The sequence below is a fragment of the Sciurus vulgaris genome (genome assembly GCF_902686455.1).
Source record: "Sciurus vulgaris genome assembly, chromosome: 5".
NCBI lineage: Eukaryota > Metazoa > Chordata > Mammalia > Rodentia > Sciuridae > Sciurus > Sciurus vulgaris.
The window spans coordinates 31,119,645-31,139,610 of record NC_136465.1 but is presented as its reverse complement, the minus strand read 5'-3'; the positions used below and the strand labels follow the sequence as shown (position 1 = coordinate 31,139,610).

The 19,966-nt window shown below is 34.9% G+C and overlaps 1 protein-coding gene across 1 annotated transcript in view; it reads right to left on the bottom strand.

Moving 5' to 3' along the window:
- The window catches only part of NEIL3 (nei like DNA glycosylase 3), a 50,004-nt gene that overhangs the window by 15,454 nt on the left and 14,584 nt on the right, over positions 1-19,966 (bottom strand). The window contains 10 exon segments of the mRNA XM_079141052.1: positions 2,166-2,186; positions 2,188-2,330; positions 3,796-3,870; positions 6,064-6,277; positions 6,560-6,694; positions 16,747-16,789; positions 16,792-16,809; positions 16,812-16,823; positions 16,826-16,862; positions 16,865-16,873. Of these exon segments, the coding sequence (XP_078997178.1) occupies positions 2,166-2,186; positions 2,188-2,330; positions 3,796-3,870; positions 6,064-6,277; positions 6,560-6,694; positions 16,747-16,789; positions 16,792-16,809; positions 16,812-16,823; positions 16,826-16,862; positions 16,865-16,873 (707 nt within the window).

Below are 19,966 nucleotides of genomic sequence, written 5' to 3'. Positions count from 1 at the left end.
AAGAGTTTTAGTATCATGCCCTCTCTTTACTCTTTGGTGAGTCTAAGTCTCTTTCAGGGATCTCTGAGCTTTAAAAACTAGTTTCAAAAATCTTCAGTTCTGACAGCTGATTATTACCTTATTTAGATGATAAATAATATTTGATGATTTGAAAGAATAAGGATTTTTTTTAAATTTGAAAAGCTATCAATTAACAGAAAGTAAATATAGAACATTAATCACCTATTTAATAGACAAATATATATTGGAGGTCTACTGAGTGCCAGATATTGGGGTTGAGTGCATGTGGCCAACTGTATACCTATATTATGAAAAATAGTTTCTTGTTCATGAAAAACAAAAACCAATCATAAACATGTATAGTAATATAATTATCTAAGTATTTCAGATGTCTATGATAGTAAAATCAGGTGAAGAAGCTGAGAGGAAGGAAATATAAAGTGACTTAGAAGTAGCTAAGAACAAGAGAAGGAGTGATGAAGAAAATGAAACAAAGGAGCAGAGAAAAATAAAAGTAGCTTCAGATACATTTATGAAGAAAGAAGCCAAGATCTCCGCATTGTGGCCCAGAGCTCTACACATAGCCAATGCCCTCTCTCTCCTCTCCAGCTTCTCTGCACAGCTGCACAGCTTCCTATTTGCAGTCACATCATTTTGTTCCCTTTGCTTACTTTTCCTCCTACTCAATAGTAATGGGTAGTCCCTGAAACTCACACCTTGATTTGTGTCTTCATTTGGTCACAGTGAACTGAGAAAATTTTAATGTTTTCCCCTCACAATACTGTGCTAATAAGATCTCAGGCATGACCTCTAACCCTTCAGTGGATACTCCACTGTTAACCTCACATATACACTCACTGTATCTTAACATTATATCCCAACTTTCTTGGACCCATAAGTACAAATCTCTTATTATTTGGTTCTGAAATTTTCTGCATTATTCTACATATCAAATCTTCTGTGATTTTTGTTGACTTTTAAAAGTGTTTTAGGAAGGTGCTATTTCCAGTGTTTTGATCCTAGCCCTGGTAACCATTTCTTGTCCTTTACTCTGCACTGGCTTCTTCATACATTTCCCATCTTTTCATTTTCTATGTTAACTACATGCTACAATCGATTAAAAGTCCTATTAAACATTCCCAGAACTGCTAATGATCCCTACTATTTGATTTCATCCTACCTGTAAAACCAGCCTTCAATGGAGCCTTCAAATGTTTGGCCTTCAATGGCTTGGCTGATATTTTTTTCATTCTCCAGCATGCCTGCTTATTAATGTTCAAGTTTGGTGGCCATACTTCCTTTTAATTCAAATAATGTGTACCTTTTTCATTACTTAACCAAAATTCCATTTTTTAAAAGTAAAATTCAAATTTGACTTTATGAGATCTTCTAGCCCCTCTGTATGTATAATCCTCTAATATCCCTGAACTCATAGCACTACATGCACTGATAATTTTGGTTTGTAATCCCATACAGAGTAGCTGTATAATAGCTTTAATCTTTCTCTTGGCCTTGCCAAGGCACACTCACCCCACTATCTTCTACTAGGACAGAAAATAATCAGATTTTGTTGGGTTTACTAGATAATGACTCTGAATTGATACTAATTTAAGGAGACCCAAAACATTACTATGGGTCACCAGTTAGGTCAGAAGTTTGGTCCATTTCATCTTACAGAGTCTTCAAACCCATCCAGTGGTTACTACACCAGTCTGGAATGCATAATTACACTCTGCAAAGGGCAAAATCACTGCACTATGTTTATTAAGTAATCTATTGTTTAATCAATCAGACAAGTTCTGAAAAAGATCCTGCTTAAATTTTATGACATATTCTAAGTAAAGCAAAGACGTTTGAAGATAGTTGCATTTTTCCCATTATTGACTACTCCTGATACTTACTTCCCAAATTAGATTATACCAAGGGCTGGATATTATCACCTGAGTTAGAGGATTTCTACCTGAATTGAGAAATTATCCATAAATCAGCTTTGGCTCCTTTTGGTTCCTTGATGACATTATTTACTGTTTTCTTCAAATAGGTCCAAATACTTTTGAATTGTGTACTCTTATGAATAGCTTGATATTTAGTTATGTTCTTTGATTATTAACCTTTTAGTTTAGATAACCAAGGCAAACAGTATCGCTTTAAATGAGGTTTCTTACCATATGTCAACAGTTGAGGATTTTCTTTTGACACTGAGGACAGAAATAGGTCATTCTGTTGTTCTCCCCCAAGCGACATACAGTTATTCTGCAGTGGCAATGACCACAGTTCGGACGTCTATAAACCTTGTAGTGTTTAGAAACACCAGATCCTGCTTTATGGCACTAACAAAAATAAATAAATAAGTAAAAGTTGAAAGAAAATAAAATAATATATGTTTAATGTTAAATGGTGTGTGAGGGAGTCAAAGATAATTCTTTAAGTCACCTCTGAAAAACAATCCATTAAAAATTTACATATATTTGAACATAGTTCCATATAATCTTTTCTTTCATCTAAGGAAAAGGTATTGACAAGCTTCTGTAATGTTTGTTAAATAAGATTGTGTGGAAATAATCAAATCATTTTAACTTATTAGTATTCAAAATAGTTCTTTGCATAGCTTTATCCTCTTGTCTAAATGAGACATAAAAGTTTTATATATTAAAATGTCTTCTATGATTTTAAGGTATTTTTTTAATTGAACATAATTATGTGGTTCAAAGAAAAAGACTAGATTAGTTTTAAATCTGATTACTTTCAGAACATTGAAACTGCTCCACACAGTTATAACAGCTAAAACCCTTATTTCTAGGGGACAAAATTTAACAGGAGCATTTTTTTCTTTTTCTTTTAACCTTAGAGACTCACTGGAAACAAAATTCAAATACCATCCTAGTAGATATGTTCCATTTTGGAATAAATACTATTTCAAAAAAATATTTTGCTATCTTCTGTGGTTTTTACACTATTCATATGCATTTAAAACTCTTACAAAAAGAATATTTTGGATTTACATCAGTTGTGTGAAAATTTAAAAGTCCAAAAATAAGGTTCACCATATGAGCTGAAAATTGCACAAACAATTTATATTAATTTAAACAAAGTTTTGAAAATAGCCAATTTAATCTGGGCAGAATATGGGCTGTTTTAAAATAGTCCTATTTACTCAAAACAAATATGTAAAGCAAAAGGTTCCCTGACATTTTAGGTCAATTAATGAAGAATGCTACAATACTTTCTTTTCTAAACATAAGAAAAAGTAAAAATAGTAAATAATATAGTAAAAATAAGAATTTGAATATAGGAAAAGACTGGCATAAAAACAGACTTATTTAAAACAGGTTTAAAAGATAAAATGTGTCTATTGAATTCTATGTACGCATATATGTAAGTTTTACAATTTACATGTTAGCAAGTACTTATTTCATTCCTGGATTAGTTTTTGTGAGAGACAGAGAATTATTATTCATTTTACAGATAAAGAAACTACACTTAAGATTTATTTACCTGAAGTAGTCTATTTTTCTAAACTTCTGTTTGACGTATTCAAATGTAGAATAAGAGTGTATGACACATGCTAACATAGCTGCTTCCAACTAAGTAGAATTCAGTATAATCATGGTTAGACAAGTCTGGAATGACCTATGACCTAGAATTTCAAAATGTTAATTATTCCCATAAAATGTCCCCCTGCCTTTTTGTATCTCTATACTCTTACCACTAGGTGGCTATATCTAGCCTTAGCATTTTTGATGCAATCAAAAGGGAACCACTGACATTTACATAGCTGAAAATTTCTGCTCTTACCCTGTAAAAGAAAATGCTGAAATCACGAATCATCTTCACAAGGTGATGTGTCTGTTGATCTGTTAATTGACAAACCTTGAGATGGAAAAATAATTGAATGTAATTTCATAATTTATTCACTACTGTAAAATAAAAAAAACTTCCAGTTCTCTGAAAGAGAACTATGAATAAATTAAAATATTATGCATATCTTCTAGAACTCTCTTTATTATATATCTTTTTGGGGTCATTAGCTAAATTGTAGCTTTATTTTTACTTGATAGTGGTATTGATTTTAAAAAATACTACCCCTATGTGTTTTAATTCTAAACTCAAGTATATATTGAATGAAAAGCCTTGCTGGATTTGAAAAAGTGAAAAGTAAAAAGAAAGAAATCAGAAAGAAAGGAGGAAGGAGAACTAGGCATAGGAGCAGTTGAGTATCAAGGTTACAATAGGTTTTAAAAATATATGAATTTATATACAAGCATTAATATTGCAGTACTCGACACATGGAAGAACCCAGACAGACTTTACTGGAGAACTTTTTTATGACAAAGTGGCACAAATCTCAGTGTTCCTGATGCAGAATTAATTTTCATTTGGCACATATGCTTTAAATGGCAATTCCAAAAGAAATTCCAATACCTTACTCTTGTTGTATGTGTCTGAATACACACACACACACAGAAACAATTTATCAGTGAGTATAAAAATGAAAATTGTCTAATCAACATCATCTTCCAAAAGTATTGTAAATGTTCTTCAATTTTTTAATTTAAAATATATACATTTTAAAAACATTTATTCCTTACATCTTATATACATATCAAGACAAATCTTGGAATGCTAACCTGTAGTAGTTCAATAATTGTGTCTATACTTTTAGGAGGCTAATAAATAAAACTTCAGAAATGCCAGTGATTTTTAAACTTCCAGGTACTATGGGTAAATGAACTTTCACTAAGTGAATGGATGACTGTACAGATAAAACGTAAATTCTCAGTTCATCTGAAAACCCTTCTTTCTTAACATTTTCCTTCAAGGTCTACGTGATTTAAAACAGCACCTCTTTAAAATTTTTTTCATTATTGCCCCATTGAACTAACTTGTTCCTAGTGTCAAAGAGCAGAACTTTATCTAAAATTATCACTACCTGGTTTCTTTTAAAACTTAATTCCTACTGATTTGGATTTTACCAAACTATCTAGGAAGTATCTACACAAAACAAAAAGGTAACTTGGGACTTACATAAAAATAGTTAGCAGAATTAATTATTATTTAAAAATAACTTAGTTAATAGAAATAATTAGTTAACACAGTTAAAAATAATTTAAATAGTAATAGATCTGGATAAAGCCCTAATGTAGAATTCTTCTGGAAACTAAAACACATGCATTCCAATCTCTCTGAATTCTCAGAGAGGTTTGGATTCCAGTCTCTCAAACCTCTCACAACCTTGCTCTACTGACCACCATCCTCTTTTCTATAATTTAAGTATTTCTCTCTACCACTTCTTTTTTTCCCAATTTAGAAGTAGGTTCAAATCTCTCCAGATATAGAAAAAGAAAAAAAAAAAAAAAAAAAAAAAAAAAAAAAACCACCTAAATCCATCCCTATCCTGGTATTCCCTCCTAGCAGTCTAATATTTTTCTCAAGTTAACCTAAGTTATTAGAAGGAACAAGAACTCTATATTTTGTTTCCATTTGTTTACTGACCACTCATTCCTTAGTTCCTGTTATCTGAATTCCATTCTTATCATACTACTGAAACTACATTTTCTATGAGCACCAACAGCTATAAATAGGAATACAGGAGGATGTGTAGAGTATATGTTGAACATGCCAGACAAAAAGAAATTCATTCATACATCCTACAACATCTCTTTATGCCCATCATATGTCAGCCACTGTGTTCCAGATGCATGGAAACATTCCTGAACAAAGCAGACCTGTCCTAATCAGAGACTGCATTCTAGTTAGGAGGAGAAGGCAAATTTGTTGAACAATAAATGTAATAAGTAAATATATTGCGTTTGAGAGTAATACAAGATAAAATAAAATGCACAGTAAGTTAAGGAAGACTGAGAGTATGAAGGGGAAAAGGGGTTGCACACTGCAGTTTTAACGAGGTGGTCAGATTTGGTTGCAGAGAAGTGGACATGAACCAAGACTTGAAGGACACCTAAAGTCTGAGGAGAATGTGTTACTGCAACACAAATTTAAGTGTGCCACATTGGTCCCTTAGTAGTATTTAAAAAGAGAAGTTTAAAAATACTTAAAATTTACTTTAACAGCTGGATGGAGACCACTGTCAAAGAGTGCTTCATTTTTGATGATGTTCCCTACCCCAGGCAACACTTTCTGATCCAGTAACACATCACATAGCATCCGACCTTTCTGTTTGTTAACTTCACTTTCTGCTCTTGAGAAACTAAATTTAGGTGAACATATGTCTAATTCTTCCATCATTCTTATTTTCTGTTGGCTTTCCATTGAGTTCCTATAGAAAGGAATAAAAAAAAAAAGGTAACTGTTAAGTCTGGCTTACAGTTTCACAGTGTCATTTAAAAATGAGCTTTGATATAAACACTTCACAACAATCAGGGCACAAGAGTTATTGGGTGAACAGTGGAGAACCTAACAAATTATTTTATTTGAAGACTTCTTTATCATGATGTTTCATCAAATGTAAATTGTTTAGTAACACAGGTGATGTTCCAAAGCAAACTGCAAATCTAATCTCCATAATTTTGCAGCTAAGTATTTTTATTTTATTTTTTACCTGAGTTCTACAGATGAGTCAAAGAAACAAATCAAATCTTTGGTGAGCTGCACTTCAAAAACAGGAGAAACACCATTTTTACTTTTATGTTTAAGTGGATTAATCATGATGGAGCCTTTCATTCCAAAATGAATCCTGAAACAAAGTAAAACCCATTTTTAAATAGAAGTATATCATGTATCACACTTTTCCCTTTAGTTTCATTTTTTTTTTTTTTTGCATTAAAGGCAAATAAATGTTAGTCATCATAGGTACTTTGTAAGGGCAAAATATTGTAGCTAATATTATATATTTTTCTTATACTTTTGTATCTTTATAAAGCTAGAAGATGTGACAGTGCTTCAACCAATACATTAGTTTCTAGAGAATAACCAAGTCCCAACAATAAGCCCGGGAAAACATACCCCTCTTCTCTTCTTATCAGATGAAATAGCTTTTATTCATAGAACAGTCTAGCATCTCTCAGTTTTTTCTGATTCAAAGGCTTGAGATAAAGCTAAATTTAAAATGCCAATAATTTGTGTTTATGAATTCTACAAAGCCACTAACATTCAAATTCCCTATTTCTAGCCATAGTAGAATGGAAATGTTTACCTACTGCAAAATAAGATCTACAGTTTAAGATACTTTTCTTTCCTACTGCTCTGGGCTGAGCAATGAAATAATTTCTTGCAAAATCTTGTGTATAAAAAAGAAAGAGCAACAGGCGAGAGAGAGAGAGAGAAACACAAGTCAAAATGCTATTGTCTTCAATTCTTTTCATTTTCTTTTACCTTTACATGTATTGGGAAGAAGGGATTTATAAATATTTATGGTTAACTTTAAAGTTACAATGCAGTGATGAAAAATTCATAACCTTTCAGATTTTATAGGATTGATTAGCATGTCCAGTAAAATAAGAAAAAAAAAAAAAGAAGTGATTTTGTGAGGCCTCTGATGATGAAGATCAAAAATGATTCTCAAGATGAAATACTGTGTTCTGCCTTTCAAATCCATCTTCTTGTAGCTTTGTTGAGTTAATAAATATGGTTCTTTTGGCAGTAAATGTTACTGCTCTGCGCTTCTAATTCCAAAGCACCATGTTATAGTATTGTACAAGGTTAACCAGTCTAACTTTAAAAATGTGGGTTTTAAACTCTGTGTGCCCTACTATCAATCATAAATGCATTTCACATGCCCCATAGTTCTTGACAGGAAAAATGTGTGCCTGTAAGTACTCCATAATTTAGCTTATGGAGGTTCGGCCCCAGTGAAAGGTGTACAACTGTCATGCCCAGAAGCCATCATATCTAAAATCTTTTCAGCTGCATGCCTCATAAAGTGGATTCTAAATCACTTTCCATAATGAAACCACATCCACATCAAAAATCTCAAAGGTTAAGACCCAATTCAAATGCAGGAAAAGCCTTGATAAGAACTGTAAATAAAGTAAATGTGCCTATTTCTTGTAAATCTGTTCAATTTCGGGGAAAATGTGCATAAAATAACTCTTTTTATCTTATATATTTATTTTATTTAATAGACAAAATAATGGAGCACTGATAAAAATTTTGTTTAGTGTTAAGTACCTTTTTTCATAAAATAAGAATATATTAGTATCATGAAAAATTTGAAGACATAGTAAACATCTAAATTGTTTTAACAACTGATATATTGGTTTTTATAGATCCGCACATAGATCCATTTTACAATTACGAATGAGATTTTAAAGTATCATTTGATTTTTCAGTATTTCATATATGTAATTATCCTAGTTCAGGAAGATATTCCCAGATCCTTATTTCTATCCTGTTCCCACATCCCAGTCAAATGGTTATGAGAGACCATTCACTCTGCATAATGTCACTCTGTCTGCCAACTGCAGTTGTCTGGCCCCAGGGTGGGTGTCAGGCCAAACCTGGAATGGTCTCCAGCCTTTCCTCTGACGCTGAGCCTTTGATACAATTAAGTAATAAGTCCCTGTCCTAAGCTGTATTCGTCAGATCTCTTGATAAATTTATAGATTTTAGATACACAGAGATCAGTTTTTATTTTTTTAGTATTGGAAAAGTCACTGTGGGAACTGTCTGTGGGAATGGGAACCAGAGAAGCCAAGGAAGACCTGTCTGCAGAGAGGAAGGTTACAACAGATTTTAGTGAGGAACGGACTCAAGAAATGAAGAGAGTCCTAATAGCTTTCAGTCTTTGCTTCTAGTTCTACCTCAACCCATCTGTATTATCTTCAGGTTTCATAAGATACCCCATTTTCTTATCATAAGTAATTATTAAACTTGTTTGAGTCATACTTTTATCATTTGCAGTCAAAGTTATAATGTAAAAATTATGCACAAACTAAAACTGAAATGAGAGTAAGAAAATTCCTGTAGTTATGAGTCTTCTAAAACAAATTAATAAAAAAATCCTGAACCCACTGGAGAAAAGATAGCCTCTTCAACAAAGGGTGGTAGGAAAACTGGAAATCCATATGTAGCAAAATAAAACTAACCCCCTATCTCTCACCCTGCACAAAACTCAACTCAAAGTAGATCAAGGACCTAGAAATTAGACCAGAGACCCTATGCCTAACAGAAGAAAAAGTAGGCCTAAATCTTCACCATGTTGGCCTAGGATCTGACTTCCTTAACAAGACCCCTAAGCACAAGAAATCAAAAATCAATAAATGGGATGGATTCAAACTAAAAACCTTCTCAGTAAAGGAAACAATAATGCGAAGAGAAAGTTTACAGATTGGGAGAAAATCTTTACCACATGCACATCAGATAGAACACTGATCTCCAGGATATAAAAAGAACTCAAAACACTTCACACCAAAAAAACAAATGATCCAATCAATAAATGGGCTAAGGAACTGAACAGACACTTCACAGAAGATACACAATCAATTAACAAATATATGAAAAAAGGTTCAACATCTCTAGCAATTAGAGAAATGCAAATAAAAACTACTCCAAGATTTCATCTCACTCCAGTCAGAATGGCAATTATCAAGAATACATGCAACAATAAGTGTTGGCGAGGATGTGGGCAAAAAGGTACACTCATACATTTCTAGTGGGACTGTAATTTGGTGCAACCATGCTGGAGAGCAGTATGGAGATTCCTCAGAAAACCTGGAATGGAACCAACATTTGAACCAGCTATCCCACTCTTCAGTTTATACCCAAAGGACTTAAAATCAGCATACTACAGTGATGCAGTCACATCAATGTTTATAGCAGCTCAATTCACAATAGCTAAACTATGGAACCAAACTAGATGCCCTTCAATAGATGAATGGACAAAGAAAATGTGGTATATTTACACAATGGAATATTACTCAGCCTTAAAGAACAATGAAATTATGGCACATGAAGGTAAATAGATGGAGTTGGAGAATATTGTGCTATGTGAAATAAGCCAATCCCAAATAAACCAAAGGCCAAATGTTTTCTCTGATATGCGGATGCTGATCCATAATTGGGGGAGGGGTGGGAAGAATGGTAGAACTTTGGATTAGACAGAGGGGAGTGAAGGGGGCATGGGGGTGGGAAGGATGGTGGAATGAGATGGACATTATTACTCCATATACATTTATGACTGCATGAACTGTGTAACTCTGCATCACGTACAGCCAGAGAAATAAGAAGTCGTGCTCCGTTTGTGTACGGTGAGTTGAAATGCATTCTGCTGTCATGTATAACTAATTAGAATAAATAAAAAAATAATCCTTTAACCTAAATTAAACATCTAGGCTCTCTCCTAGGCTATTATTGGAATAGTCTGAACATTATGAAGTGCACAAAACAACACAGACAATAGCACTGTTGCAGTTCATCTTAATGATGACCACACATTGCAAATAAGGCACCTGCTTAGGAAAATTGTCAAGTGGTCAGAAGTGTCCTAAAGATGATAAAGAATATAGAGTAGTTGAATATATAATTATAAGACCTGTGGTAAAAATTCAAAGAAGGAGGTTGTAAAAAGATAGGGTTTTAACCATGTGAAGATGAAAAAAGTGAGTTTTACTTTTACTTAGGATATAGAAGTGAACACAACTCCACCCAAACACAGAAGGGAAAGAAATTACATTATTTAGAATATCAAACATTTACTGTAGTCCATCAGGGACATGAGGTTTGCAAGGCAATCAGGTGAGCAAAATCCCAAAGTGACAAATCCCTTTCTGAGGAAAGTCAGAACACACAAACTATTATACCTATGGCAGGATATAGGAAGAAGAGAAGGCTACCAGCGAAAATGGGTAAGGAAACAGCTAAATTTCAACATACCGAGTGTGACCTAGCATGGCAGTTCAGAGTCCCTGTTCAGAATCCCTGAGTCCCACAAGGGAGTGTGCACTCCTGGCATCCATTGCTGAGACAGGCAAGAGGAGGAAGAGTCGGCACAGGAAGAGCTGCCTTTTGTGGCAGGACACCTGTCTTTACAAACACTTCTCTAATATGAAGCAAGTCTTAAAAAATCTTAAGCTGCTGTTGTGAAAGGAGAGGCAGAAAGAAAAAGCTGTCAGGAAATCTCTGCTGCTCACATAATCATTTTTATACTGATTAACACGCTTAAGCAGTCTGCAAGGGGGCCGAGTAGGAAACTCCTGCAACCAGGCCCAGGCAAAGGTGATTCAATGGTGAGGGCAAGCAGCGAGCAAAAGCCACCTGTCCTTAGGAGCGAGACAAGAAGTTGGCTTTCGCACAGGATCTTGAAATTATTGCAGAGAAATCTGCTTCCACTGAGAAAGAGGTAGGAAACCGTAGGACTCAATAACACCCACAGAGATAAGGTAGAGTTAATAAGGAGAGGGGCAGTAATTTCCAGAAAACTGCAACCCTTGCGTCCACATGCACAGGAATAGCCCAAGCCTCAAGCTCATCCAGAAGAAACAAGAACCTCCATGGTTGCAAGCATGAGTCTCTCACTGAGAAACAATCAGCAGTGGTCTACCACGAAGGAAGTGGCAAGAGTAGAGACTCCCTATGTGACATGAACATGCAGGGTCTGTTGAGAGCTGAGAGCAGAGCAGAAATGCAGAGAAACCACACGTTAAGCAGCAGAAGCAGCCGGAGCTTTGAAGTCCTTGGTGAACTACAAGAGGCCACTACTTCCCACCAACCAACTACTTAGAAGATCCACTCAGTTTTCCACACTAATGACCTGACAGAAGAGGCATTACCACTTCTGGGTTCATGCTCTCCTAGAAGTGAATTCTGGAACATAGCTCATGTTTTCCTGTACATTATGTCTGGGACTCAAAGAATACATATAAGACATACCACATGCACACACTGGAAAATCCAATATCAAGAGATAATACAAGTCAATGGAAAAAGATTAAAAAATGTCCCAGATGTTGGAATTATAGGATAGGTAATGAAAAAGTAACACTAAATTAAAATTAAGATAGTCATTTTAGTCAATTCTATTTTATATATCAGTCATCAAAATATTAATGATTAATATATGAGATGATGTAGTACAAAGGCACATGAAGTGATAGGAAATTCCTATTAGAGAAATAAAAAACATGATTTCAGAGATAAAGAATTTCTTCAAGGAGCAGATCAGCAGACTTCACACAGCAGAGGAAAAGACATGAACATGAAAATAGATGAACAGAAATTATGCAAACAAAAAGATGTGTATATGCTTTAGACATGAAAAATATCCTTAATGTTTCCTCTCATGTTTCCCATTTGCAGCGTCCTTTTCCTTTCTGTGGACTTGAATTCGGCCAGTGAAGTATTCTTTATGTGGGGCAGACTTCATTGACTTTTCTGTGTTACAGGTCTACCGGTGCTGGATTCTCCTAGCTTTCTTTTTTCTCTTTTTTAATGGGGGGTGGGGTGGGGTTGTCTTTTTGAAAGTTTTTATTGTACCTTCATTCTTAATAGATATTTTCAGGGGGCTCAGAATTCTCAGTTGAGAAGCTTATTGTCTATTTGGCAATTTCAAGAGGTTGTTGTTCTGTCTTGCGGAGTTCCGATGAGAAGTCGAATGTGTTTTTTTAGCTTTGTTCCTTTGTATGTGATGTTTATTTTTTATCTGGCTGCTTCCAGGATTTCTCTTCATTAACTTTCAGCATGTTGGTTGGGTATATGTGAGGGCTATTTGTTTTTATTTGAAGCGATCTGAGTTTTTGAGTCCAGGATTGGATAAGGAGAATTTCTGGCCTCTGAACTCTTCAAAAGATGTCTTTTGCACTATTAACTTTTTTTTTTTCTGCGATTCTAGTTAAAAGTATGTTAGACCATTTGACCTTGTTCCATATCTTCATTAATTCTGTACAATTCTTGGTCATTACTTCTCTAATCCTTATGTTCTTTTCCTGGGCCGCCAATACATTACACCAGTTAATACTGTACCAATATTAGATCTACACAAACTCTTTGAGAAAACCAGAAAGGGAAAATTCCCAATACATTTGGAGACCAGCATTATCATAATGCCAAAATTAGACAAAGACACTGAGAAGAAAATAAATCTATAGGCCAATATTGCTCATGAAGACAAACTCCTCAAAAAATAAATCCTCAATAAAATAAATCCAGCAATATATAGAAAGGATAATATATCATAAAAAAATAGATTGTGACCTTGGAATGCATGTCTTATTTAAAATTCAAAAATCAATCAGTATAATTCACCATATGTTGTGGTTTGGATGTGATGTGTTCTCCAAAAGCTCACATGCGAGACAATGCAAGGTTTGGAGGAAAAATGATTCAGTCACAGCATTAACTTAATTGGTGAATTAATCCCTAATGGGATTGATTGAGGGGTAACTAGAGGCAGGTGGGGTGTGGCTGGAGGAAGTGATTCATTGAGGGCGTGGCTATGGGGTACATATTTTGTATCTGGAGAGTGGAGATCTCTTTCTCTGCTTCCTGATCACCATGTGAGCCACTTCCCTGTACTACACTCTTCTGCCTCATGTTCAGCCTCACCTTGAGTCCTGAGGAATGGAGCCTGCTGTCTGCAGACTGAGACCTCTGAAACCATGAGCCCTCAAATAAACTATTCCTCCTCTACAATTGTTCTGGTCAGATCTTTTAGTCACTGTGGTGAAAAGCTGCCTAAACACCATGTAAACAAATAAGAACAGGAATGTAGTGATCATAATAGATGCAGAAAAAAGTACTTGAAAAAAATATAATAGACATTCATGATTTAAATTCTCAATAGTCTAAATAAAAAGAAACTTTTCCAATCTAATAAAGGACACTCATGAAAAAATAAAACTAAAATCCCAGAGAATAGGCAAAGTATACAAGTGGCACACAGAAGGTATTTATTACCCTTAAGTATATAATTTGGAATCTTTATCCCAATTCAGTCTTTCCTAAAAAGTTATTTAACAGATTACAAAAATTATATGTAAACTGTAAAACCCTTTTATTTTTTAAAATATTTTTTAGTTGTCAATGGATATTTTATTTATTTATTTATATGTGGTGCTGACGACTGAACCCAGGGCCTCACACATGACAGGCAAGCGCTCTACCACTGAGCCACAATCCCAGCCCTGCAAAACCCTTTTACAATCAGTTTATGATAGGTCCCATAGAGACATCTTGGCAAACTAAGAATTGTTGTATCATCTCTTGCATATCATATTAGAGGCTCATACTATTTAAACAATAAACTACAAAAATTATTAAGTAAAAAGTTTTCCTAAAATGGCAAAGCCTATAAAATATGTCAGATATAGCTTCCGGTTTGAGTATGTACGATAAATTATAATCAGTTATATAAATCACAAAATTAGAAAAATATTTTGGAGAGATAATTCATTAAGAAATATATCTTGTAAAACAATAGCCCAAAATGTAACAGCTGAGTCCATTTTGATTGAAAATAACAGTTGCAGAATGGGTGGGTCTGAGTGAGTAGAAAAACATTTGTTATAGAAGTTACATCATTAAGAGGCTTCTGTTTAATATATGTTCACTGTCCAGGTGATAAATGCACCAAAGTCAATAAAGATTACATTTGGTAGTGGATCCTGAATGTATTATCATATACTTACTTTTTCAGTTTGTTCTAATATTTGTTATGTTTACAACAAAAAATTGAAAATGATTTTTTGCCTTGCTTTACCTGAAGAGTTACTGTTCAGAAATTAGTATAGATACTACTAACACTACAACTATGCTCACAAAATGTCTATCAAATAATTTTTAGTATTCCATGGCACTATTATGAGTACTTATATACATCATTTGCTAGCAGAAGTAATCACACTCTAATTTGTATTTTTCTGAAGTATGAATTTTTACATGGCAGATTCTCTTAGAGTGGACTGCACCCATATTCTACTTTATAAACAAATGAATCCCAGATGATTCACAGCTTGCCCTGTGAAATACACATTGTCTTATGACTAAAATGCATGGGCAATTTTGATCATGAAGAGCTTGGTATTAAGGGAAAACTGTAAGAAATCTTTAAGCATGTTTCCTGCTACATGCTCTCTAAAATGCAGACCAGTGTTGTGAGTGGAAAACAAGTAATAAATGAACACTAAATATCTATGTCAGGCTCACAGACCTGCAGCCTCACAAAAGGTTCACATTCATTTGACAGTCATCCATTCCCCTAAGAAGCATAGGCTGGGAGTGCATTTTTTGGACTTATGTTACTTTGTGAAAGGGCATACAGTTGATTTTAAGTTATTGAGTTTAGATTCCAACAGCTGATCTGCCACTGACCTTGAATTGTTACATAAAATAGCTGTTAAGGTTGCAGGAAACAGGATGCAAGTCATTGCATTTTCTTCCTATCCACATACCGAGATAGGTACTCTCCAGGGATGGTACTTGTTCATGTAGTTTGAAGAAGTGATTGCCCTTGTTTGGAACTTCATGGAACACTTACTGACAGCCCTGCACTGAGAAATGATTCCTTCCTTATCAGTCTGGTGAAGAACACTTGATAAAGCCTCCTTCTCATCTTACAGAAATAAATCTGCACCTAACATCAGAGAATCAATAACATATCAATGTTTTCAACTATGGTGCATGGATTCCATTGTGTCCTAGTCTGTCCAGAGCTAAGGGTTTTCAATCACATCAATCTACAACAGCAGTAATGTAACCTGCAATATATCATTACTGCATGAACCAGTAGGCATATGCTGATGTTATCAACCCCAGACTAAGAAAAACTATGAAGTGACAATGTTGTCCAAGGACAGCAGCTGCTGACAATGAAGAGAGAACACCTCAAAGGAAAAGCAATTACATAAACCTGAAGTACTCTAAATATGTGGTTCATGAGATGCAATAAATAACAATCATAGAGTCACACCATCTCTTTGTAAGCTTTATTCACCTTCAGTTAAAAGCACAGGGTCTAATAGCAACTCTTTTCTTTAAAGAAGGTGATAAGAGTTCAATACCTTTAAAAAAAACACTGAAAAGGATTTAAGGAAGCAGGACCCATCTTAAGAGTTTGCAATAGCTTAGGCTAAATTCAGAAAAGACAGACTTAGATTCAATAGACATATTAACTCATAGACCTTTTTTATTTCCCTGCAAAAATTAAATAGGTACCTGACCATGCATTGCAATTACATAAATTTTGATACTTTTTATCTTTAAGTTAATAAAGTAGTAGGCTGCTTGTCCTTCTTTGCCAACATACTAGCCATGAATTTCCATAAGAACTCTGAAACAATGGAGAACTTGTTATTTCGAGAAAAGTTTTGAATTCAGTAAGTGTTCCCAAGTTCTGTGTGAAGGCTTCAGAGAGAAAGTAAGGAAGACAGGAAAAAATATAAAAAAACCTACATGATGACATTTTAGGCCAAAGTAGGCCCTTTCACAAATATAAACTGATGCTACTGAATTCAATGAACATTGATGACAAGATGGGAGACTAGCAGTGGGCAGGGAATTTGGAGAATAGCAAAACAGACGTTGTGTGCTCTAATGCATCTGGGGAAGTGCCTGCTAGCCTATCAGTTTTTTTAAGAGAAATAAATTGACTAGCCTCCAAGTAACGATGACATCACAATTTATTCTTCTTCTGCTTATTGCTTTCCAAGATAGAATCTCAACCTCTTATATTAGAGCTCTCTTAAACATAGAGTACTTTCTACATGATTAAATGTGACACCTGGCAAAACTATAAGAAAAAGCCTTCACACATCTTTAATACAGAGTGATAAGATGTATTGTACAGGTTTATCTTACCGTAAAGCTTTTGGGCCAAAGTACATAAAGAGCTCCTTCCCAAAGTTTCCACACCACTGTAATATATCCATTAAATGTTGCAGGAAATTCTGTCTGGACTCTTTATTATTATTCGTGTCAGTACAGCCTAAAAGAAATACTATTGTAGGGACTCTAAACAAAAATAAATAATTTAATTCTTAAAATGCATTTACATACTTCACTCCCAGGTGTCAGTCCAATGAGAACAAGTTCCACCAAGTCAGTAATGTAATCAGCTGTTTACATATATTTGTCAATTACTATGCAGTCATTTAAAGAGAGCAGCCAAAAACTAAGTGAAAACAGTAATTGGCAGACAATCAAAGGAGCTTCTTCCAGGATCTATACTGTGTGTATATGAAATTAAAGCATAGGAAACAATGTGAATGTTGGTAAAATCAGCAAGCAGAATATAGTCTTCTATTTTTCAGAAGAACAGCCAAGTTTCCAGAAAGAGTATTCAGATAAACACTGCTAAACTGATGTAAAATAAGAAAACAAAGTATTTTTAAAAGTACTGATGAATTTTGAAGCAAGTAAGGAATCATAAGAAGCTGAAAACAAAGTAAAAGTAGGAGAGAATCTTGAGAGGTAGGTAAGCAGAGCCCTGTAGTCAGCTTGACCATAAGGGCATTTGTTAGACCTAAGGAATGAGACAACTTAAATGTCCACAGACTTGTGCTACAGGTCTCCTAAGAAGGTGGTCTAATTTGAGATCTGCCCCACTTTAACCACAATGTTAAAAATGAAGGAAAAATTCACATTCCCTTTTACCCATCAGTCTTGCAAAACCAAGCAATATATTGTTAGGGTTACAATGTATGTACTAAACACAATAATAAAATTAAGGAAATGATAAACAAAAATATAAAATATAGGCTTTTCTATGGAGGAAGGAATAGGATTTAGCTTAGGTACTGGTCATGTTCTTACCAGAGCATTATGTATGCTTGTGTTCTATATATAATTTTTATGGTTTAGGTATATGTTTCATAAACATTTAATTTTCATTCAAAATTTAATACAAAATTTAAAACTTACAAATGTATATACAAAAATTGGTACATGCACATTAACTCTTTATTCAAGGAAATCCTCATCCCTAACTTCTCTGTTCTTTTTCTCAATGGGTCTAAGGATCTGAAGATTCTAAATGAAATCTTAGTCGGTAGGAAGGGGTGGGAGCAATGTCAAGGAGGTAATTATAAAATAGCTTTGGACAGAGAGCTAGAAGAAAGTCACCACTATTCCTTAGCTTACGATAGAATGACACTGCTCAGGAATTCTCAGAACTTGGTTTACAAACATCTGTTATTCTACATGCTTCAGGAGATATGTCCACCCTGTTCCTAATTTTACTAGGTTGGCCCTTGCTTAAAAAAAAAAAAAAAAAAAAAAAAAAAAAAGACTGTAGTGTTTAATTCAGAGAGGTAACAGGGAGATTTATATATATATTTTTAAAGATTGACAGTAGACACTATTCTTCCACTAACATGTTCAGGATTATAATGGTGGCTACCAATGCCAGGATTTTCTAACTGCCTAAAGTTCAAGGAACTGTGAAGGGCTTGGTATCCCTCCTTTGCTAAAGAACTGGATAATTAATCACAGGTTTACAATGACCAGTAAATATGCAGGAGTAATTAAAAGTGGCAGCCTTCCAGGTCTGCACAGATCGCAAGAATCGGTGGGGGAGTCAAGCATATCCTCGGAACTTCTGCCTCTGATTTCTCTTTCTTGCATGAACTTGAGAGCCCACCAATGAATATCAAGCACTGGTGAGGAAGGCTGAGTACCAGGTGAGGGAAAACATACTTCCACATCTACCTTGCTTCTATAAATGAACCTGTTAGAGCCCTGACTTGAGAAGCAACAAGAGTCATGATGCTTTTCGGCCTGACAAGGGACTTTAAGCCACTTAACATATACTTCAAGCCAAGTATAGACTACAATAGCAGGTTTCAAGGTCGGTTTCCATGACAACGAATTAGCACGTACAAAGTTCTTATAAAACTAAACAGGACACATTTAAGATGATGATATACAGAGCTGATGCAGATCATTCATAAGCAAACTTTGCCTTAATATAAATTAAGTTTTATATTTGGGGGACCTTAGATTTAAGGCCTGACATATCATCTTACACACTGGTTTATGAATTGCTGGCTCAGAATCTTGTTTATCTACCACTTCCATGTCAGCAGTCTCTTAGCCTCCCCCAATATTATTTATTAGCAACTGGTTTTAATCATGCCCTTCAGCTTCTGTCAGGACTCCCAGCAAAGACTACACATGCTCATATATAGTAGTCCTTGTTAAGAAAGGAATTTACTACTACTGCCATCATCGGGCTTTATCCTCCTTTAGTCTTTCAGTTTTATTCTCCTTTAGTCTTTCAGTTTTCCAAGTCACATCACAAAGACAATACTTATCCCAAATCCGACTGGCCAATTAAAAAGTCTTCTTTAAGCTGTTACATTACCATCTATACCTCACTGTCCCCTCCCGTTCTTCCCAACATGGGAGACCACATGATGAGGTTGCTTTCACTACTGGTCTGCTTCCTGCTCAGACCTTCTTTCCTCTATTCAATTCTCACTTTTTTTAAAAATTCTATTATTAAAAATCATAAACATACATAGGGCAATATTGTTTCATTCATTCTGTTATTGTTACCTCCCCCCCACTCCTCCCACCCCTCTTTTCCCACTATACAGTCCTTCCTTCCTCCATTCTTACCACCCTCCATATCCCTAACCCTAAACCTAATGCTAATCCCTCCGACCCCCCCTTATATGTCCTCATCCGCTTATCAGCGAGATCATTTGTCCTTTAGTTTTTTGAGATTGGCTTATCTCACTTAGCATGATATCCTCCAATTTCATCCATTTGCCTGCAAATGCCATAATTCTATCATTCTTCATGGCGGAGTAATATTCCATTCTATATGTATGCCACAGTTTCTTTATCCATTCATCAACTGAAGGGCATCTAGGTTGGTTCCACAATCTGGCTATAGCGAATTGAGCAGCTATGAACGTTGATGTGGCTGTATCTCTGTAGTATGCTGATTTTAAGTCCTTTGGGTATAGGCCAAGGAGTGGGATAGCTGGGTCAAATGGTGGTTCCATTCCAAGCTTTCTGAGGAATCTCCATACTGCTTTCCAGAGTGGCTGCACTCATTTGCAACCCCACCAGC